This window comes from Martes martes, assembly GCF_963455335.1.
Source record: "Martes martes genome assembly, chromosome: 7".
Lineage (NCBI taxonomy): Eukaryota > Metazoa > Chordata > Mammalia > Carnivora > Mustelidae > Martes > Martes martes.
In genome coordinates, this window is record NC_137894.1 from 115,003,734 (window position 1) to 115,027,763 (window position 24,030).

The 24,030-nt window shown below is 38.5% G+C and overlaps 1 protein-coding gene across 6 annotated transcripts in view; it reads left to right on the top strand.

Annotated features, from left to right (window-relative positions):
- The window catches only part of ATXN3 (ataxin 3), a 35,808-nt gene extending 13,444 nt beyond the window's left edge, over positions 1–22,364 (top strand). For all 6 annotated transcript variants that reach the window (XM_080808256.1, XM_080808258.1, XM_080808259.1 and 3 more), the window contains 6 exons: positions 2,715–2,802; positions 4,057–4,189; positions 5,055–5,221; positions 6,748–6,844; positions 12,729–12,829; positions 18,108–22,364. In XM_080808256.1, the coding sequence (XP_080664382.1) occupies positions 2,715–2,802; positions 4,057–4,189; positions 5,055–5,221; positions 6,748–6,844; positions 12,729–12,829; positions 18,108–18,202 (681 nt within the window). In that variant the 3' untranslated portion in view covers positions 18,203–22,364. The remainder of the gene's footprint in view (positions 1–2,714; positions 2,803–4,056; positions 4,190–5,054; positions 5,222–6,747; positions 6,845–12,728; positions 12,830–18,107) is intronic.
- Positions 22,365–24,030: the final 1,666 nt, after the last annotated feature.

The window sequence follows — 24,030 nt, forward strand, 5'->3', positions numbered from 1 at the left end:
ATAAAACTGAGTTTTCACATTTTAAATTATTTTATCTTTGACAAATACAAGAAATATTATCATTTTGACTTATCTTTGGCTCTAATTTCTATTTTTGTTTATAGTTATATTTCTCATTACATAGTCTTTTGTATGAGGTTCTTGTATAACAAAAAAGATGACTGGAAAAGTTTCTTTTTTTTCCCTGTGTATGTTTTTGATTCCGGTGTAGTTAACATGCAGCGTTGCATTAGTCTCAGGTGTGGAGTACAGTGAATCAGCGACTCTGTACATTACCCAGTGCTGCTCACAGTCAGTGTATTCATCACCTTCACCCGTTTCACCCATCCCTTCAGTTTGTTCTTTGTAGTTAAGAGTCTGTTTTTGGGGTGCCTGGGTGGCTTAGTGGGTTAAGCCTCTGTCTTCAGCCCAGGTCATGGTCTCAGGGTCTTGGGATCAAGCCCCATATCGGGCTCTCTGCTCAGCCGGAAGTCTGCTTCCTCCTCTCTGCCTGCCTGCCTTTCTGCCTACTTGTGATCTCTCTCTCTCAAATAAATAAATAAAATCTTTAAAAAAAAAAGTCTGTTTTTGGTTTGTCTCTTTTTTTCTTTGTTCCTTTGTTCTGTTTCTTAAATTCCACATATGAGTGAAATTATATATTATTTGTTTTTCTCTGACTGATTTCACTTACTTTTTTTTTTTTTTTTATTTGACAGACAGAGATCACAAGTAGGCAGAGAGGCAGGCAGAGAGAGAGGGGGAAGCAGGCTCCCCGCTGAGCAGAGAGGCTGATGCGGGGCTTGATCCCAGGACCCTGAGATCATGACCTGAGCTGAAGGCAGAGGCTTTAACCTACTGAGCCACCCAGGCACCCCCCCCCCTTTTTTTAATGATTTCACTTATTATTATACTCTCTAGATCCATCCATGTTGTGGCAAGTGGCAAGAGTTCATTTTTTTTTTTTTCAGATTTATTTATTTATTTAGAGAGAGAGCATGAGTTGTGGGGGGAGAGCCAGAGGGGAGGGAGAGAGAGTCTTTTTTTTTTTTTTTTTAAGATTTTATTTATTTATTTGTCAGAGAGAGAGAGGAGTGAGAGTGAGCACAAGCAGACAGAGTGGCAGGCAGAGGCAGAGGGAGAAGCAGGCTCCCTGCCGAGCAAGGAGCCTGATGTGGGACTCGATCCCAGGATGCTGGGATCATGACCTGAGCCGAAGGCAGCTGCTTAACCAACTGAGCCACCCAGGCGTCCCGGGAGAGAGAGTCTTAAGCAGACTCTGATCTAAGCACAGAGCTAGACTTAGGGCTTGACCTCTTGACCTCCAGATCATGACCTGAGCCAAAATCAACAGTCGGAGGCTTATCCAGCTGAGCCCCCCAGGTGCCCCAAGATTTCATTCTTTTTTTTATGGCTGAGTAATATCCCAGGGGTGTGTGTGTGTGTGTGTGTGTGTATCTATCTTCTATCTTCAGCCATTCATCTGTCGGTGGACACTTGGGCTGCTTCCATAATTTGTCTCTTGTAAATAATGCTGCAGTAAACATAGAGGTGCATATATCTTTTCAAAGTAGTGTTTGGTATTCTTTGGGTAAATATCCAGTAGTGGAATTACTGGATTGTAGGGTAGTTCTATTTTTAATTTTTTGAGGAACCTCCATACTGTTTTCCACAGTGGCTGCACCAGCTTGCATTCCCACGCAAGGGTTCCTCTTTCACCTCATCCTTGCCAACACTTGTTGTTTCTTATGTGTTTGATTTTAGCCATTCTGACAGCTGATATCTCATGGTAGTTTTGATATGCATTTCTGTGATGAAAAGTGACGTTGAGCATCTTTTCATGTGTCTGTTGGCCATTGGCATGTTGTCTTTGGCAAAATGAATGACTGGAAAAGCATTGTATCTGTCAAAATCAAGGAAACGTAGTAGGTCATGATGCTGAGTAATTTTTGAAACTTCTGGATCTTGTGGGTTAAATTAGGAGTCCTGTGAAGTAGTGACTAAATGATCTTAATTACATGTGATAGTGGCTTAGTGATGTTTGTAAGATAATTGGCGATTATGAATTCTCTTCCTGGAATGTCTAGTTTTCTCACAATTGAAATCTTTTTAAATTTTATTTATTTGAGAAAGGGGGGGAGAGCGTGTGCAGGAGCAGGAAGAGGGGCAGGGGGGAGAGAGAATCCTTGAGTAGAGTCTGCATTGAACCTGGAGCCGAACATGGGGCTCCATCTCATAGCCCTGAGATCATTACCTGAGCTGAGACCAAGAGTCAGACACTTAACTGACTGAGCCACCCAGGCACCCCTGAAATCTTTTGACCAAAATTATCAGCAGTGGGAAAATTTTGTGTAGTTTATTTTTCTTCAGTATAATGTGATAAGGATTTTGTTGGGCCGATACTTTGAAAAAAGATTCAATTATACCTATCAATAAAGATACTTTAAAGTACTGACTTAGTTTCTATACTCTTTTTGGGGGTGGGAGATTTAAAATTTATGACTTAAAGCAAAATTCTATTTTTAAACATTTTTTAAAGGCATTTAATATTGATAAATCTGCAATGCTTATCTCAGTTCTTAAAAATCTCATTATTACTTTTAAAAAATCTTGGTTTGACAATGTTTTCAGTATTTAGATAGTCTTAATAAGTTTAGACATGTTATATTCTTAACACGTGGAACTTCCTTATTACTTATAATGTACATTAACTTAAATATTTACAATTTTTTTTCCAGTGGTTCAACTTGAATTCTCTCTTGACGGGTCCAGAATTAATATCAGACACATACCTTGCACTTTTCTTGGCTCAATTACAACAGGAAGGTAAATAAAGACTGAAATTTTTACAATGTTATCTTTCGAAGTAGCTAAATAAAACTAGCTCTATTAGGTTTAAGTATAAAAAGAACTTTATGGCAGTGAAATCATCTTGGTGAACCTTAATCTGTGATTTGGATTACACCATCCAGGCAGAATTTTCACTGATACTTTGCCCTCACCTGAGGATGCTGCTTCCTTAGCAGCCCCACTAAGTGTGGCTTTTTTTCCTTCCAGACCCCACAGACCCCATGGCTAAGGGTTGGGGGTGGGTAATCTTCCTGCTTCTCCTTGCCCCTCTTGGGCCACTGTCCTTTGCTGAAAACTCTAGCTCCTTTAAAATACCTGACCCTAAAAAATTAATCAATTAATTCATTCATTAATTAAAAAGCTAAAATAAAACACCTGACCCTGGAGTAAACTCTCCCTCCTGCTCTTTTGCATTTATCTGTGATCCTCCTTTTCCACAGGAGATTTTTAGAGTCTGACTTGCGGTTTTCTCTCAACTTGAACTCCTTTCGTCATTCTTAAGTGATTTCTACATCAAAATATGAACCACATCAGCAACACCTTGACTGGGTTTTGAGCCTTGTTTTCTCAGCTCCTGTTTTCAGCAAGGAGGGGGTTGTGTGTGCGTGTGCCCGTGAGTGTGTGCGTGTGTAGGTGTGCATCAGGGTGGGGGGTCGGCTTTTTCTACATGATTCATTTTACCCATATTTCACATTATTACACACATTATCTGGCTGTATCCTTACAACAGCCCTCTGAGGAAGGTACCAGTATCATTAGTTTAACAATGGCAAAAACTGAGATGTAGCAGGGTACACTGATTCACCAAAGACCATGCTCAGTCTTGGAACTGGAAGAGCTAGGACCAAAACCCTGGCCATCTGATTCCAAATTCCTTGCTCTTCCCCACTCCTTTACCTGCCTTTCTGTTAGCATTTAGTGAGTAGTCTCCTTGGGCACACATTCTCTTGGTAGGGTCCTTTGCAGACATTTCATTTATTCCTCACAGTCGCTCTATGAGATGGCTATTCCCATCTTGCAGATGAAGAAAGTGGGGCTTAGAAACTTTCAGTAGTTTGTCCAAGATCACCCTGCCAGTAAGTGTAAGAACCATTATTTGAACCCACGTCTTCCCCACCCTTCAGTTTGTATTCTTTCCACTCTACTGTGCTGCCTTTCCATCTGCTGTCATTTTAAACCTATTTTTAATCTCTTACTAGCTGTTTTAGTGTATTTTTGCCTTTTTTTTAGGTTATTCTATATTTGTTGTTAAGGGTGATCTGCCAGATTGTGAAGCTGACCAACTTCTACAGATGATCAGGGTCCAACAGATGCAGAGACCAAAACTTATCGGAGAAGAATTAGCACAACTGAAAGAACAGAGGTAAAATTAAACCTACAGTATGGAGTATATGATAGTATTTCATCACAAGAATTACATTTTCTTTATTTTTCTTTAAAGATTTTGTTTTTTTAAGTAATCTCTATATCCAGGATGAGGCTTGTACTCACAAGGCCGAGATCAAGAGCTGCATGCTGTACTAAGTCAGCCAGAGACCCCCTAGAATTACATTTTCATGCTTACTTCGGGTGTGTGGTCCTTTTATTGTTGGTGATTTTTTTCTTTTTAGACTTGTTATATTTTTAGTGAAGTTTTTTGGTTCAAACTTGAATCAGTTCTTTGAATTACTTAATTAGCTTAGATCCAAATCACAGCACGATCTTTTTTTCTTTTTTTAAAGATTTTTATTTATTTATTTATTTGACAGAGAGGGATCACAAGCAGGCAGAGAGGCAGGCAGAGAGAGAGAGGGAAGCAGGCCCCACGCCGAGCAGAGAGCCCACTGCAGGGCTCAATCCCAGGACCCTGAGACCATGACCCGAGCCAAAGGCAGAGACTTAACCCACTGAGCCACCCAGGCGCCCCAGCATGATCTTTATATTATGAGATGCTCTGCCAGAAAATGTGTAATTCTTGACTTACATAGACTCTTTGGGGGCAACTGGCTGGCTCAGTCCGTGGATCATATAACTCTCAATCTCGGGGTTGTGAGTTTAAGCCCCACATTGGATGTAGAGATTACTTAAAAAAAACAAATGTAAGTGTGAGCCCCATGTTGGGTGTAGAGATTACTTAAAAATAAAATCTTAAAAAAATTATTTAAAAATATTTTTCATTTGTAAGTGTCTCTATGTTTCATCCAAAACAGAAGACTGATCTGCAGTTACTATCTGTTTTTGTTCTTCAGAGTCCAGAAAACAGATCTGGAACGAGTCTTAGAAGCAAATGACGGGTCGGCCATGTTGGACGAAGATGAGGAAGATTTGCAGAGGGCTTTGGCACTAAGTCGCCAAGAAATTGACATGGAAGATGAAGAAGCAGATCTCCGCAGGGCTATTCAGCTCAGTATGCAAGGTCGCGATGTTTGGATGTGTACTTCATTTGTTGTTGAAGGGCTGATTCAGATCATTCTTTGTTCCCCTGGTAGTAAACGTACTGTTGGTAAAAGTTCTTTAACAATTACTACAGGAGCAGTAACTATGTACATACAGCCAGCTATTCTTTTAGCTTTCTTATAATATAAGTAACTTTTTACAACCTAAATTATATTAGGACTAGTTATGTTTTTATGCTGGTTTTTCCATTTGGTTATAATACTGTACTAGCACAACAATAAATGGAGCTTAATCTTTTTGGGCAAAATGCAGGGAGGCCCTTCCCAGACCAGCTGTTCTGTAAATGTATGCTGTTGGATACAAAGGAAGGCCTGGGCAGAAAATATTTAAAAAGTCTAACTTAGTGGCTGTGCAGCTTAACAACTTAAGCCCACTTGGATGGGCCCACCTTGACAGTGACATAAGGAGAATGAAGATGTATCCCTGAGGGAGTCCAGGCAGAGGGAATTGTCTGGGATATAGCTCAGAGAGGCTTCCTGAAAGGTATGCGTGGGTTTTTTTTCGGCTGTTTTGTTTTCATCTAATTAATGTGAATTTGCCTTCTGCTTAATGAGATTACTCAATGGAATTTCTTAAATATCTAAACAAAATTGAAGTTATGTTACTATGAAAATTATCCTTTCTATCCTGAATTCTCCTGCCTCCTGGCACATCTTGGAGTGCTTCATGTGTGTGTAATCCCATTTTTGATTAGTAGAGCCCTGCTCGATTAGCCCAACAATGAACAGACAGCAGCTTTTATAATTTTAGGTATTTTGGGGATCTTCACCTTTCTTCCTGCTTTATTTCACCATCTGAGCAGGATCTGTGCTTGGTGCAGTTACTAAGTGAGAACAGGGACACACACTTCCTTGACTTGGTATATATAGCATGCGAGTATTTTAGATTAGAGGAATACAGAGAATGGGTTTCCAGTCAACCACTTTAAGTTGTTTATAGTTGAAAGAGCCCATTCATTTCTAATAAGTTAAAGAGGGCACACACGTGTGATGTTAATGGCTCTTCCTTCCAGGCTGGCTGTTGGACTTACATCCTCACATCCGCTATGCCACAGATGGGTGTGGACATGGATTATATATGAACTGCCTTATTCAGATTTGTCCTTGAAAGTTTCAGAGCCTTTCTTATATTTATAGAATAGTAGCACAATATTTTTAAGAGGAAAACTTCAAAAACTTGCTCAAATAAGTATAAACATAGGGTTGCTTAAATTGGTAAATAAAGGGGGCGCCTGGCTGGCTCAGTTGGTTAACTGACTGCCTTTGGCTCAGGTCTTGATCCTGGGGTCCTGGGATGGAGTCCCGCATCAGCTCCCTGCTCAGCAGGGAGTCTACTTCTCCCTCTGACCCTCCCCCTTCTCGTGCTCTCTTTCTCTCTCATTCTCTCTCTCTCTTTCTCAAATAAACAGAATCTTTTAAAAAAATTTTTTAGTTTTTAATCTTTTAAAAAAATTTAGTTTTTTATTCTGTTTTCTTTTGTTTTCAGGTAGTTCCAGAAGCATATCTCAAGATACTCCACCCACCTCAGATACACATCTTACTTCAGAAGAGCTCCGGAAGAGAAGAGAAGCCTACTTTGAAAAGTAAAGTAGTTGGTACAATATTAAAATTGTATATTTAATGTGTACTTTGTCTGTTGTGTCTACAGTTTATACGTGTAGAGCTTTGGTTTAAACTATTTTATTTAGGATTCTCGCCTTTTGAAAGATTGGTTACCCCCTGAACCCTGTGAATATCTGAGTGTATTTTTTTTTTTTTTAATTTATGATGAATGAACTGAAATGATAAGTAGTTTTAGGGAAAACCTTTGCCTTGATACCAATTAAGTTTATATGAAATAAGGTGAAGGAAACCCAGTTAAACTTCAGTCATCAAAATAAAATGGACCAAAGCAAGAACAGTGCCTGGTGATCCTCTGGATATTATTCTTGGTTATCTGACCAACCCTGCAAAGTTCTTCTGTCACTTAGCAGGAAAAACAGCATTGTGGTCAGGAAGCGCACTCGCATCTCAGATAGAGGTGGTGATTCATTGTTCTGATGGTCACTTGAGGGGTTATTGCAGGCCTATTGGCATAGGGACATGGGGGCAAACCGTAAATCTGAATCATCAGCTCCCAAAACCCAACTGCTTAAGTGCTCTCAAATTAGAAAATAAAAATGTCATCCTCCTCAGTAATTACCATGCACAAGTTGTCTTCCCTTTTTCTTCTTTTAAGGATAAAACTTTATTTTAAAGGTTACACAGTAAAGTAAAGGTTACACAGATAGATACTCAGATCCTCTGATCCCAGATCCGAAACCAGAAGGCCAGTGGCTGAATCTGGCCTGTTCACTGTGTTTCATCAATTCTGAGATGTACATATTTTCACATTTCAACATCTCTGCAAGTAAGCATCTCACAGTCATAATTGGCAGTATTAGAGGAATCTAAAATATTGGCACATTTTACATTTGATGGTGTAATGAAGATAATATTTACCTTGTTTTCTGTTTGTTTGTTTTTTTAAGTCACAGCTCAGAAGTATATGAAGGAAAGTTCTGATCAGCTGACATCCTCTTAATGTGAGATATTTCTAGTCTTTATTCAGTGATAGATTAATGGATTTAATTATATAAAATTTCAGAATAGTGCTTATTAGTGCTTCACTTCCCTTCAAATTTTTAATTTTCTTACTTTTTAATTTTGATAAACTTCAGATATCTATAAAAGTAGAGAAACCAGCATAATGAACCCCTGTTTACCTAACGTTGCCCAGCTTTAACCAATGTCAGCACATGGCCAGTGTAGTTTTCTGTGCCCCCATCTCCCCTGCTTTCCCCTCTCCTACCACCTAGCTGGAATTATTTTGTGACATCTAAATTATTTTATCCTTTCATCCATTTTTTTTTGGGAATATAGTGAAATGTTATTGTCGCACTATAATATTAATAATTACCACATGATAATTATTGGTAATTCTACAATATCATTAAACATCTAGTTAGTGTTAAAAATAAGGGGCGCCTGTCTGGCTTAGTCAGTGAAGCAGGTGACTCTTCACCTTGGAGTTAAGTTTGAGCCCCACATTGGGTATGTATATTATTTATAAAATCTTTAAAAAAAAACCAAAACTCCAAACTGTTTAATTAGATAAAAACCAATATTCTAGAAAATTTAAGACCTATCAAAATTAAAGGAAAACAATCCTAGCCTTTAAAAATTAATGTTAGTATTTTGACACATTCTCTTCTAGTCATACACATGTATGTTGTATGTTAGTTACATCCATTTTCCCATAATAGTAAATAGTCTTTATAATAGGCTGTGTGATATTTCATAAAATGAATGTATATGTCATAATTTATATGTGAACCTTTGACTTTTACTATTACAATTAATAGTGCAATGAATAATGTTTGTACTAACCCTGTGGCTCAAACCTCTCATCATTTCTTCCAGTTATTCTGAGATTTTTGGGTCAAAGGACAGAAACTTTTTTTTAAGGTCTTGGTATAGATTTCTAAACTGCTTTCCAGAACGTTCCCAAATAATACTTCTATCATGCTTATTTCACATTCCATTTTTTGCCAGATTAAATTGGTCCAAACAGATATACTTTATTTTTTTTAAAAGATTTTATTTATTTATTTGACAGAGATCACAAGTAGGCAGAGAGGCAGGCAGAAAGAGGGGGAAGCAGGCTCCTTGCTGAGCAGAGAGCTCGATGGGCGTGATCCCAGAACCCTGAGACCATGACCTAAGCTGAAGGCAGAGGCTTAACCCACTGAGCCACCCAGGTGCCCCAAACAGATATACTTTATAGCAAAACTAAAAAATTCACAAGTAGACGTAAGAAAAAGAAAATTTTTTATACTTTAAAAAACAAATCCCTTTTTTATTTAAAAATTTTTTTTTTTTTTTTTAGTTTTTTAAATTTTTTTTTTTTTTGTGGCAGTTGGCGGGTTGAAAATGTAGAACTTTAATACATTTCATCTTTATCGTAGAGAGGATTTAAAATGTTTGAGTGTCAGTGCAGCTCCTTCCGGGTTGGAGGATAGTTGACTGGGGAGGAAGATGTGTAGTGATGGTTTCCAGCTTCAGTTTCATCATCTGCCTCCTGGTCTGACCTTGAAAATACTGCTGGGAACTTAAGGAGAACTAGAGAATATTTTACAGTCACATGTTGCTGAGAAGAGTTAAGAGCTGACTTCTTGATGTTTCTTTTCAGCATTGTCTAGCATTCAGAATCTTGTAAGACTCATTAGTAAAGGAGCGGAGAAACAATATTAGTCTCTAATATTAGGCCTTTCACTAGAATTCCTGATTACTTAGACTACAAGCTTCAGTCTTTGGGAACTGATCTCTAAGGTTATTGAGCTAACTCTTTGTTCCTTCTGACCCTCTCTAAATGGGCCCTGGTGCTAACTTGTTATTCAAACAAATTTTAAATTCAAAATAAGGGTTTTTTTTTTCCATTCAAAGGGTTTATTATTCATTCAAATAGGTTTTTTCCCCTATACAGTATTTGAAGCTTCGTGCCTAATGTAGTAACCACAGTATTCATGCATCAAGCATAAAAATACTGTTTAAAAACCTACTTGTTACAAAGTCATAGTCAATGGGGACACCTGGGTGGCTCAGTTGGCTAAGTGTCCAACTCTTTTGATTTCTGCTGAGGTCATGATCTCAGGGTTGTGAGATCCAGCGCTGCACTGGGCTCCCCGCTCAGCAGGGAGTCTGCTTCTCTCCCTCTCACTGAAATAAATCTTAAAAAAAAAAAAAAAACCAACAAAGTCATTGTTAATGAATATTAAGTAATATGTTCATAGCCAAGATATATTTTCCAGTAGTAATCTCTAAACCCATTACCTATTACTAAACCCCAAGTAAAACTCTTACTATATATCAGCAATGTCGCTATAAAACCTACCTTAAAAACTCACAAATTGAGTGTCAAATTAGACAATGTGTGTAAAACTATTGTGTAAACTGTAAAGTATTCCACAAATATCTTAGTTCCCACGAATTTTTAATTCTTCTCCATGTGTAGCTCTGAAATGATACAGATTCTTTCCTCTGTTACTAAAAAAGCATTTCCCAACAAAGAGGGAATTACTGGCATTGTCTTCATGGTCATGGATTGCTGTGATTTTTTTCATTGTTTAACACTTGAGCTCAGTGCCCAGTGGCATGGCATAACAGGATTCAGTTTAAGAAACAAGCTAGTAGAGGTATTTTAAGCAGGAAAATACTTAGTACGGAAACTCAGCATTTACCCAGTCTTAGGAAGAGCTGAAGGTACAGTCTTTAGGCCAGGCTTCCAGAATTCCAAAGACCAGCTTGTTTGAAGAGCTGTGTCCACTGCCCCAGTTGGCATCATGGGGAATTGGGATATATGGAGTTGAAGAACACACTACTATGGCTGTCATCCTAGGATCAGGAAGCTGCCACCACAGTTGCCTAGACATGGAAACACAAAGTCTGGCCCCCACTGCAGCTGGCATGAAGCAGAATCCTGGCACGGCAGCTTCTTGACTTGACTTGCCAGCAGAGAACAGCCAAAGCAGCAGGAGGATGGTTGTGTCTCATTTCTGCGAGTGCTTAATTGATAACCAGAATCCTAGCTGTACAGAGATGTAAGATGATGTTTTTAGCTTTCTAGCCTCCGATTCTGAGGCCACATTCAAAGCCACAGTGAAAATGATGCCGCTTTGCTGTTCAAACGTGTTGCATATTACTGTGTCATCAAATATGAAAGTGTCAAAATTGTTTCAAGGTTGGCAACTCATTTACTTCTCACTTTTCGTAAATTTAAAGTAGAATAAAGGTTATCCCTCTTAAGGTCACTGCCTCACCTGCCACGCTCCTGTGTTCTGACATATTGTCTTGATTGAAGGGGGAAAGGGCACGGAGAGAGAGCTGATGGGCCAAGATTTTCCTCCCACCTCGCAGCCTGTCTGGTGCACATCCCAAACTCGGGGTATGCTGGTGGGAGCGTCCCGCCATCTGATGCATCATTAGCCCCGCGTGCCTGAGAATAAACTGAGACAAATATCGGTATACTTGGGTTTTTTTGTTACTCATATTTAAAACAGAAGATTGAGACTCTAAGGAGAAAAAAGTGTGCTATTCTATGAATAATGTTACTGGTAAATTTAAAATACTGGTTCCTTTACAAATCCTTCTAAACATGTTTTTTTAAAGCTATGGCTTCTCAGAGTATCAGCTCTTTATAAGGTTCATCTAATTTTCAACATATATCTGCATATGATGTGAAATAATTTGAAATTTATGTAAAAGCAGAAATAGTTAACAGAACTCCTTTATACCCTTTGCCCAAATTCCCCAATTGTTGACATTTCTGAGGGATTTGAGCATAACTTGCAGACATGATCTCCCATTACATCTCAGTACTTCAGTATGTATTTTTTTTACATACAAGGACACTGTCCTACATATTTATTTATTTATTTATTTTTAAGATTTTATTTATTTATTTGACTGACAGAGATCATAAGTAGGCAGAGAGGCAGGCAGAGAGAGGAGGAAGCAGGCCCCCCGCTGAGCAGAGAGCTTGATATGGGGCTTGATCCCAAGACCTTGGGACCATGACCTGAGCTGAAGGCAGAGGCTTTAACCCACTGAGCCACCCAGGAACCCCTGTCCTACATATTTAGATCATAACCATCGTGTTAAAAGTTTTAAAATGTGGATTTTTCTGATGTTGTTTTTCCGTCTGAAAAAATACAGGGAAAATTTATTTTAATGCAATAAATGGTACTGAAACTTGATCATGCATCTTAAAGTTACATTCTTTTATTGAGCAAGTATTTGGCGAATGCCTGCTAACGTGACAGGCACTATTTTAGGCACTTGGGAAACAAGATAAAGTTTGTGCTCTTGTTAGCTGATGCTCGAAAGAGGGAGACACAGAGTATCAGATGGTAATAAGTTGATGCCAGAAATTGAAAGGGAGCAGCGATGAGATAATGAGAGTACTTGGAGGCTGCTGCAGGTGGCTAGTCAGGAAAGGTCTCTCGGAGGACATGCTGAAGGTCAGAGCTAGAGGACAAGGAGGAGCTGGCCATGGAAAGATCATGCTAACTTGCATGGTAGTTGGGATGCTTTATATTCTCAAAGGTGCTTATTTTTAGTGACTTCAACAATATTAAGGATCTGTAAACCAACATGTTTGCATAAGAATAGCTACCAGCAAATGCTTATGTTGATGTGTTATTTTGTGGTGAAAATCTTTACCTATTAATTTGATAATTCAGATTTTGTATCTAGGTTTCCTAGGACCGGCACTGTGATACTTTCAAGTAACATAAATCGGACTCATTGCCCTGGCATTCTTTTGTGGAGTTCGTGACAATGACTCTTGTTTTGTGGAACTTTATATTTTCCATGTGAATACTTTTTCTCATGGCATATTTATTCTTAAGGTTTGTTTTTTTAATGTACATTCACTTTTGACTGTTTCAGGCAGCAGCAGCAGCAGCAGCAGCAGCAGGGTCCCCCGGGACAGCTTTCACAGCCGTGTGAGAAGCCGACCACAAGTTCAGGAGCACCAGGCAGTGATCCAGGTATGCATCTCTGCCCATGCTTTGACACAGGTTCCCTGTGATCTTGGCTTTACAGGCTTTTTTTCTCCCCTCTTTAATATACTGAAACTCTTGCATGATTTCATAATCTACTAAATCCTTAGATTAAGAAGCAGGCAGACTAGAGTACTCAATGAATATGTTTCTTTAGAATTATGAACAACAAGGCACCTGGGTGGTTCAGTCATTAGGTGTCTGCCTTTAAGTTGGATCATCCCAGGGTCCTGGGATGGAGCTCCACGTTGGGCTCCCTGCTCAGTGGGAAGCCTGCTTCTCCTTCTCCCACTCCCCCTGCTCATGTTCCCTCTCTCGCTGTCTCTCTGTCAAATAAATAAATAAAATCTTTTAAAAAAATTATAAACAACACTTGCAATTTAGAGTAATTAATAATTCTCCAAAAATTCCTCAGATATAATGTATATTAGTAGTTGGAAGATGAATACATTTTACCCCCTGGAAAACTAAAATGCCCAAGTGTAGTCTAAAATTATTTATCAGGCCTTGGTTTAATAGGTCTTAAACTTTGGTCAATTATTTGTAGTACAAGTTGAGTAAGAAAACAACTGTATGTGACAAAGGCCAAGAAAATTCAGATGGGCAATGATTGGAACAGATCCTTCACCAAACATAAGGTTGACAAAGAAGCCTATGAAAATATGGTTACTATTAATAATCATTAGGGAAATGTAAATTAAAATACAAAGAGATACCATTACACACCTTATTATAAGAATGGCTTAATAAAAAAAAAAAAATCGAGAGTACCAAATGCTGGCTAGGATCAGAGCAACTAGACACCCGTACATTGTTAGTAGGAATATAAAATGGTACAGCAACTTTGGAAAACGGTTTAGTATTTTCTTACAAATTTAAATGTACACTTAACCATATGATTCAGTAGGCCCCACTCCTAGGTATGTAACCAAGAAAAAAAAGAAAACATAAGTTCCCAGAAAAACTTGCAGGTGAATGTTCACAGCAGCTTCATTTTTAATTGTCAGAAACTAGAAGTTACCTAACTGTGGTCCTTCAGTGGTGAATGAATGCACAAACTGTGGTACTTGCAAACAGTGGACTACTATTTCACAATAAAAAGAAATGAACTGGGGCTTTTCCCTATTCTGCTATTTACAGCTAATAACCACGGACATTTATAACAAACGTAAGAAAATTCTGAAAGGCAGAGAGAAGACAGGCTGTATAGGAGGCTCAAGGACCAGAGGAATGACACAGTGGTGTGTAGCCTGGATTTTCTTTTTGTCTCACATATTCTGCACTTAGAGCTGAAGAAGCCACAGTAAGGATGAAGTAATAAAGCCTATTCTGTGTGGTCAAAAGGGACTACCTAGCAAGTAAAAACTTTGAGATAATAAATACTCTATTCCAGCCAAACAGGATTAGGTAAATAAACTGGCCTTACTGTCACCCCACCCCATCAACACAGACCAAGTAGGAGGGTAGACTGGTATCCCAGCTGCCAGGAACGAGGTGTACCTCCTGCTTCCCCTGGCCAGTGTGGTGTCAGAGAAAGCCATGTGGGAAGCTGGGACTTTAGGTCCCTCCAGGAGACAACAAGGGGCTCTTTCCCATGGTGTCCGTGGTCGTAGGGAGCCTAGACTTCCCCCCACCAATACAATATGGAGGTGTCCCTCTGGCTTCCTGCCTGGCTGGCTTCAAAAGAGGCCCAGTGGAGAATTGGAGTTAGTGATTTGAGGCACTAAAGAGGCCATACCGAGAATGTCGGTGAGAGGCAGTAAGGAGGCATTCCTGCCCCTTCCGGTGAAGGAGCTAGCAGTGGAGTACAGTGGGGAGCCAGAACCCCCACATGGGCACAGAAGTAATGATCACACACACGCTCCCCCTCTCGGGCTGCAGCAGGCAGTGCCCCTCTCCCACACTTGTCAGAAGAAGCCTCCTAAAAGAGAAGATTTAAGTAAGACTCATAGTCTTATAAAATGCAACACCACAGATGTTTAGGATGTGATCAGAAGTGTTACCATACCAAGAGCCAGGGAAAATTCAACTTGATTGAGAAAAGACAGTTCATAGATACCATCACCAAAATGACACTGGTATCAGAATAAATCTCACAAGGATTTTTAAAGCAGCCATCATAAAAATGCTACACTAAGCAATTATGAACATGCTTAAATGAAGAAATAGAAAGCTTCAAGAAAGAAATAGAAGATGAACTAAATGGAAATTTTAGAACTGAAAAATAATAATACCTGAAATTTGAAAGTGCAGTGGTTGGATCCAACAGGTGAATGGAAGGACAGAGGAGAGAATCCATGAACTTGAGGACTGTTGCCCATTCTGAGCAACAGCGAGAATTAGACTGGAAAAAATTAACAAAACCTGTAGGACTATAGTAGAAGATCTAATGTGCCATGGGAATCCTAGGAGATGAGGAGGGTGGGGCTGAAAAAATATTTGAAGACATAATGGCTGAAAATCTCCAGCTTTGGCAAAAGATCTAAAACTACAGAATCAGGGTACCTGGGTGGCTCACTAGGTTAAGCATCCGACTCTTGATTTTGGCTCAGGTCATGGTCTCAGGATGTAAGATCAAGCCCCATGTTGGACTCCACACTGTGCGTGAAGCCTGCTTAAGATTCTCCCTCCCTCCCTCCCTCTCTCTCTGCCCCTCCCTGCCTAATAAATAAATAAATCAACAAGTTAATTAATTATAAATTAATTATATAATTATAAGTTAAGTATATAATTATAAGTTAATTAATTAATTAGTATAATAATATAATATAATTAATTATAAACCAACTGCAGAATTAAGAAGCCGCGTGAAGCTCTGACAGTTAAGCCCAAAGAAATTTATGTCAGAACATCATAGTGTAACTTCTGAAAACTGAACAAAAGAGGAAAATCTTGAAACCAACTTGAAACATCTTGCCTATAGCAATTTGTATGACAGCACATTTCTCACCTGAAATCATGGATATCAGTAGGAAGTGGCACAACTTTTTTTTTTTTTAAGATTTATTTATTTTAGAATCTTCAAGCATGCATGAGCAGGCAGAGACAGAGAGAGAATCTTCAAGCAGTTTCTCCACTGAGCACAGAGCCTGATCTCATGACCCTGAGATCCTGACCTGAGCCAAAATCAAGAGTCAGATGCTTAACCAACTGAGCCACCCAGGCGCCCTTCATTTTTTCAAGTGTTTGAAAGAAAAAACCCAGGGGTACCTGGGTGGCTTAGTCGGTTAAGCATATGCCTTTGGCTCAGGTCATGATCCCGGACTTCTGGGATTGAGTCCTGAGTCAGGCTCCCTACTTGGTGAGGAGTCTGCTTCTCTCTCTCCCTCCGCCCCTCCCCCTCACTGGTAGTTTCTCTCCCTCCCTTTCTCAAATAAATAAGATCTTAAAAAAAAGAAAAGAAAAAAGAAACCCTAGAATTCCCAGTGAAAATTTCCTTCAGGAATGAAGAGAAAAATTAAGAGAATTTTCCTTAGTAGACCCATCCTAAAATAATGGCTAAAGGAAGTTTTCTAAACAGAAATAATGGGGGCGCTTGGGTGGCTCAGTCATTAGGAGTCTGCCTTCAGCTCAGGTCATGATCCCAGGGTCCTGGGATTGAGCCCCATGTTGGGCTACCTGCTCAGCGCCTGCTTCTCCCTCTCCTACTCTCCCTGCTTGTGTTCCCTCTCTCGCTGTATCTCTGTCGAATAAATAAATGAAATCTTAAAAAAAAAAAAACCACACAGAAATAATAAGAATTAATCTGGGAACATGAGAAAGAAAAAAAGAATAGTAGTAAGAGTAAAAACATGGGTAAGCAATAGATATTCTCCTTTTGAGTTTTCTAAATTATGTTGGATGATTGAAGCAAGAATTAGAATATTGATTTTGTTTTTAGTGTATATGTAGAAAATATTTAAGACAATTACATTATAAATGGTAGAGTAAAGGGAAGTGAAATTTCTATGTTTTTCAACTGTTACAGTCATTCTGGAAAATAGTTTGTCATTTCTTTAAAAACTGAACTTGTACCACATACAACCCAGAAGTTACACTCCTGGACATTTATCTCAGAGAAATGAACACTTAACCTGTCCATGCAAAAACCTGTACACAAATGTTCATAGCAGTTTTATTTCTCATAATCAGTATCTGGAGACAACCAAAATGTTCTGCAGGAAGGCAGAGAAGGTTAAACAAATGGTAGTATATCTATGAAATACTACTCAGGACTAAAAAGAAACCAGCTCTTGATACATGAGCAGTTTGGTTGTGCCTCAAGGGCACTATGCTAAGTGCAGGAAAGATCTGTTACAGTGTGGTTATATTTGTGTGGCATTCTAAAAATGACAAATTTGGGGGTACCTGGGTGGTTCAGTCGGTTAAGCATCCGCCTTCAGCTCAGGTCATGATCCCAGGGTCCTGGGATTGAGTCATGCATAGGGCTCCCTGCTCAGCCAGGGAGTCTGCTTATTCCTCTGCCTCTCCCCCTGCTTGTGCTCTCTCTCTCTGTCAAATAAATTAATAAAATCTTCAAAAAAAAATAAAAAATAAAAACGACAAATTTGTAGAGGTGGAGAACAAATTAGTGGCTGCCTACAGTTAGGGAAGTTGGGGGCAGAGAAGTGGGTGTGAATCAGAAGGGACAGCAGGAAAGAAATCTTTGTGGTAGTTGAACAGTTCTCCGTCCTGGTTGTGGTGCTGGTGCTTACACAAATCTACACATGTGACGAAATAGCATAGAACTACACACAACTTTGTACCAATGTCAATATCCAAGTTTGGGGTTAAGCTGTAGTTCCCTAGGATTTAACTACTGGGTGAAATTGAGCCAAAATGTACACAGGAACCCTTTGAACTATCCTTGCAACTTCCTGTATATAAATTGTTTAAAAACAAGATTTAGGTAACAAATTATGTATATGTATGTACACACACACACACACACACACACAACTAAGTTTAATCTTTCATTTAGCATAATGCACTTGTTTTGAAATATAGAATAAATGTATTATGGGGATTGACCACAAAGGGGCAGCATGTGCAAATTTGGGAGAGCAGCAGAGCAGGTCTGGATCTGGTGGTGATGGTAGTTATACGGCTCTATGCATTTGTCAAAACTTATAAAATTGTAAGAGAGTGCATGTTACTTTATTTAAGTATTAGAAATTTTAAAAGGAAGCTATAGTAGTCAAATGTATTTTCTAAGAGCTTACCTTTTGATGACTTTGAGAATTTTCCAGAAACGTCTAAGAGAGATGCTTGTTTTCTTTCCCAACAGGAGATGCTATGAGTGAAGAAGACATGCTTCAGGCAGCCGTGACCATGTCTTTAGAAACTGTTAGAAATAATTTCAAAACAGAAGGGAAAAAATAATACCTTTTACAAATCATTTAGATATTCATATTTTCCAACATTATTATTCTGTGTGGTTAGAGCATAGAGGGTCCATTTTAGTAATGTGTCAAACAATGTTCAACAGAGGAGATAAGACTTTAGGTGGTTTGCAACAAAAAGATGAGAAAGTGGAAAAATGTGCCAGTCGTGGGACTAAATAGTGATCCTCCAAACACTAGCCAAAGAGGCATTTAGCAATTAAAGAAATTTAAAATAGTTTTCTAAATGTTCCTTTTTCTTTCTGAGTGTGCAATATCTCACTTGTCTAAAATTAGGGCATTTTTCTTGGATCTTTTTGCAGACCAACTAATTAGCTCTTGCCACAGAACTTTTCCATACATGTTCTTCTCATCCTTTCTGTTCAGGTCGTTTGACTCACTTTCCATCATCTCATAGTTGCTTTTCTTTCTCATTAACCAAGTTAACCTTTTAGGACAGTGTCTCTTTTCTGTGTTGATAGTAGTAACGGTTCCAGAAAGATCCGCTGCTTTCCCTCCAATTATGTAGCGTGCCCTTGGATGTTTTCTCATGTTATTTCTCTAATCAGTTTCTTTGCTACTTGGTTTTCCTTACTTTTCTACAGCTCTTTTGAAAGATGGTAATCTTTCTGGAGGTTTTGCTTTTTAAGCCCTCTAAGATGGGATCATTAGTTCATGATTCTGGTGCATTCCAAAATGCTGAAATCAACAAGTATTTGAGAATAAATGAGAATTTTTTTTAATGTTGAGCACATCCTTTTCCAGATGTTTTATGAATGTCTTCTCAATTATGTTAGACTGTCACAGCTCTGCTGTGACTTTTTCTCCTGCACCTTGATATTTCCTTTTCTCCAGTTGAGAAAAATAGGAGAAGCACAGTATGCAAGCAAGTTTCCTTCTGTGTCAGACTTCACAAATAATACCCACCATGAACGTATGGGAGACAAAGATGGGCTTTCAATTTAGCGGCAGCTTCATTTTATTCTCTCTTGTGACCAGAGCTCTCTTGTTTATGGTGGAGTCACGGAACATAGATGGCTGCTTCTGCTGCATATCTTGTAGTAGGTATTATTGCCAGAGATGATGATCTGGAACATGAAATTAATCTACTAACAAAAGTACATTTACATTTATACTGTGATTTGACACTCACATCATGTTTAAATAGCTTAAGAATTACAGAAGTCACACAGTACTTAATGGGTCTGTAAATAAGAAAGCCTTTAGTTTTGATAAATATTCTTTAATTGGGATGCACAGAAAGTTTCTTGCTGTGTCAGTACAGTGGTATGATTTTGGTGGAAATTAACTATGTCTCTCTGAAATGGACATTTCGGATTCTGTCACTTACTCCCCCATCCCTCATCCTCCACCCCCTTTGAAGCCCTTTGGAATGTTGACTTATTCATAAGCTAAAGGTTAGGAAATTTCAGCTAACAACATAGAAAATTAAAGTATGATATGTTGCCATGACTAGTGTATGGCTACACATTTTATCAGGGAAATTTTTTTGACCTAGGATTTATTGCTGAGGTGAAAAGAGATGAAAAAATGCCTTTTATGATTATGAAAGAGGTTTTTTTTTTGGATAGAGACAAAATTTTTTTAGTCATTATTTTGTGCCAAATAACGTTTTCTGAAGTTTCCCTTGCAAAAGTAGACTGTTTTACTTTAAAATCTAAAGTTTTCTTTTGAGAATTGATAATGTTTCAGAAGAGTTATAAAACTTTAGAATTGCAAGGGACATTGGCGTTAGTACTGCTCCCTCAAGATTTATAAACCAAAATATTTTAAGATTGAACATTTCTGTAGTTATACCCAATATACTTGTCCTATTTTCCATGGATATTAGTTTTTACCTTATCCCATTGGAAAAATACATTAAACTTTTCATACGAATGGGTGACTTACCTAATATAAAAATGAGAAAAGAAATATGCATTTGAAAGTTTTAACCTTAGAGTTTATAAAGTTCTTATATTACACGCCTTTATTAAAGCACTTAAGGAAATATGGCATGTTGACCTTCATTTAGGGATTTTTTTTTTTCCTCTGCAGCAGAGCTGAGCACACACTGGATACATTTGAATGTGTTTAGTTTCTTTTGAATATTGCATTTGGCAGGCAGATCCAGAATGACTAGAGAACTGCCAGATTTTAGGATTGGCTTAAACTTAATTTAGATTCCATTCCTTAATTGATTGGCCAGTATGAAAAGATGCCAATGCTCATAATTACAGTATCAGAAAACTTCGTTATACAAAGGTATAGTTCACACATCAGGAACTGTTACCTACTGTAAGCAACTTGCAAGAAAGTCAGAAACAATGAAATTCACAATAGCTGTCCTGCTCCGAACTCTAGATAAAGATTTCCATTCTGTTTTACCAATTGGGAACACCTTAATGTTTAATATTTAAACTACTGGTATCATTTTTCTAATGTATAAATTGCGTTACCAGGATAAAATACATGCAGTGGTTATGCTAGTATTTAAACAAGTTTTGGAAACACCATTTTCATATTTTGAGATGTCATGAATATAATAAGTAGTTATTTATGTTTTAAAAATTCACAGTAGTTTAAAGAAATTAACAGTAGTTAACCTCTGCTCTAAAATCAATAAACACTTTTACAGTAATTCACATACAGATATTTCAGTAATGTAAATTGAAAAGATTGCTGCAGGTAAACTATATTTTAACTTTTAAGATCTTGATCAAATAATTTACAATTCACAGAATATTTAAGGAGGTGCTTTTTTTTCTTTAAAACTTGATTTTTCTTAATTAAGACTTTATTCATGCCAAAGTTAATGAAAAAAGTTCAACACTGGTTGAGGGTCATTATAGGCAAAACTACCAATAGTCTGTGGTTTTTCATGTAATATTAAGTTGAATGAAGTAAATTTTATTCCTGTCAGAGCCTGAATCACATTTTTAATGTCTGCATGTTTGATACTCTTCTTAAATAGTATCATGCCAGTGCCAAGATTTACTAAATGTGTTAAAATTGGCCTATTGGGCCCACACAAATTTAAAGAAGATTGAGTCAGTGCATAAGCAAAATATAGTGATAGAAATTAAAATATCTCCAGTTGAAATAAATCTCGATGTTTTAAATTGTCAAGAGAACTCAATAATTAATATTGATGCCTTCCTATTTAAAACTTTATGTGCAACTGGAAAGCCCAATGACCACCACTCTAAAGGTAAATAGTTGTATCTGGGCCCTAACAAGTACGAAGATATATATGTGACCTTAATTAAGAAAAAACAGATTGGATCAACTAAACATTTCAGCAGTGTCAATAATTTTTCATATTTTCAAAAGAAAAACTTTCCTTTATTCCTGGTCCCTTTATGAACCAGCATCTTCTGCTAAAGAGAGAAACTGGCTTGTATTTTTTAAAGTCTTACATTAGCAAAAATGTTTTGTTCCGTTTTACTTTCATGAATGAAAAGATTATTGACATAGTTGTTTAATTCTTGAATTTTGATTTTTTTTATTTGAAGAAAATCTTTGCTTTTATTTTTGCAAAATGTTCTGGCATTTTGAGGATTAATACTAGTAACATAATTTCTAAATTTACAGTAATTGGCATGTTTAACAATAGTGTATCAGTAAATATATTAAGACTGGATTCATAGACAAGGAATGGGAAGCAATAGTGAAATGTATGTAAAAATTCCTGATTCATTTAGGAAGCACTTCACCTTCTTGCATAGTTCAAAGGTGAATGTCTCCAGGAACTTTTAAGAATTTTTTTAAAAGAGAAAGATGTACATTTGAATGTGAAAAATTAATTTCTACAACACTGGACTACTAGAAATAACTTTGTAAAAATTACTGTTCTGTATAAACTATTTGAAATTCAAGTACAAAGAAAACACCTGAAAAGCATTGTCTTTTGGCCATGACACCAGTGCACTGTGGCTGTGCCATTTGCTCAGGACCCAGCTCCGTAGCCCTCTCTGTGTGTGCCCTCCCTCCAAGTTCTGTTGCAGTTACTACACACACAGGTCTTCCTGTCTGGTCCTTAGAAAAGCCGGGCTTCCAAAGCACTGTTGAACACTGAGGATTCTATTGTTAATGTGGATGTTCGATGAGTTGTATTTTAAATATCAAAGATTATTAAATAAAGATAATGTTTGCTTTTTTTATTTCTGTTTTTATTTGTGTTGATGGGTTAATTCCTAGCCTTGCTAAGTAGGCAAAGGGTGGAAGACCAGCCGCCTCTGCACCACCTGAGAGCTTTCCAGAAATACAGAGCTTTAGGCCACACCTAGACTCAGGACCTGTGTTTTTAACAAGACCCCCAAGGAATCACATGCAGATTCAAGTATGAGAGGCTTGTTTTATGAGCAGTTTGTGACAAATAAAAGGGGTGGGGCACTGATAATCCATTCCAGCTCACTGCTGCCCAAGGGCCCACTATTACTGGAACCTCTCATCTTTTCTTGGAGATGCTAGGTCCAAAGTTTTACTTGAAATCTGATTTTTAAATGGTGATCCATTGCTTATATAACCCTGAGGGCCAAACAAATCACCTTGGTAACAATTTTTAGGAGTGCTGTTTTTTCCTCATCCAACTCTGGACACCAGAATCCAACTGTAGTAATTGGAATCCACTTGGACGGATCGAGGATTCTAGAATCTTCAAATCATAACGAGGGTTATATATCCATTTTATCCTTAATTAGGGTTGGGCACGAATATTGAAATATAAAATGTTCAAACTGATTACATGAATCTTAGCAAAACCTCAGCTTAGTGCTTAGAAGGACCGTGTCATTGAATTTGGATGCCACCAAATGGCTCTGATCTCATCAATACCTACTTGTGGGCCCCATGAATTTTAAGTTGAAGACCCATTTTATACGTTAGCTGATATAAAGGGGAATTTGAGGGTTGTCTTTATCCCGAAGATTTGCATGTTTGAGGACTCTAACCATTTTGTCACCAAATGCTCAAAAGCAAAGTTCATTCTTTAAGTAATTTGGGTTGGGCTGACCTACTCTCTTGATGTTTCCCCTTTACACACTGTGGTCCTAGCAGACCTCCTTGTGGGTCTTCCCCCGACCCCCCCCCCCCAGTGCTCCCTAACATTCTCCTCGCTCCCTTCCCTTCACTCCTTTGATATCCCTGCCCCAGAAGTCTGTTGGCCACCCCCTTGCTGGGAGGGCTCTTTCATCGGGGCTACCACCCTTTGCTGTGCCCTGTTCTCCCCCTCCATCGTTCCAGTGCTTTCTGTGTTGGGAACCGCAGCCACCCTCTGTCTCGGGCTGCTAGCAAGAAACAATCACTGTGGCACTCATTCAACAAAACATCTGAGCACTCCCGGTGTGCCAGGCATGGTTCTGGGTCCTCGGAAATGAGTCATGAGTCAGATACTGTGCTCTTGTCCTTGCATTCTGGCTGGCTGTTATGCAGAGGAAACCTTTCATGAACATAACTTCACAACATGTAAAGAACTGTGCTTGTTTTGTGAGCTCCGAAGACAGGGTGATGCACTGGAGTGTGATTGAGAGGGAGAGCCACTCGTTCTGGATGCAAGGAAAGGCCTGCGCAGAGGTGACCTTCACACAGACACCTGGTAACTCCTGAGGCCTCCCTGCAAAGGTGAAGGGCGTGAGACCGGCCTGAGGAAACGGCAAGCACAGCAGCTCTGAGGTGAGGGCTGGTTGTGTCCGAGGAACAGAGAGAAGGCTGGAATAGGCTAGCAGGTAGTGAAGAGAGATGGAATTAGGATGTAGACAATTTCTGTAAGCTTTTATAAATACAGATAAGTTTGTATTGTATTGTCCTATTATACCAAGCCATCTGCTT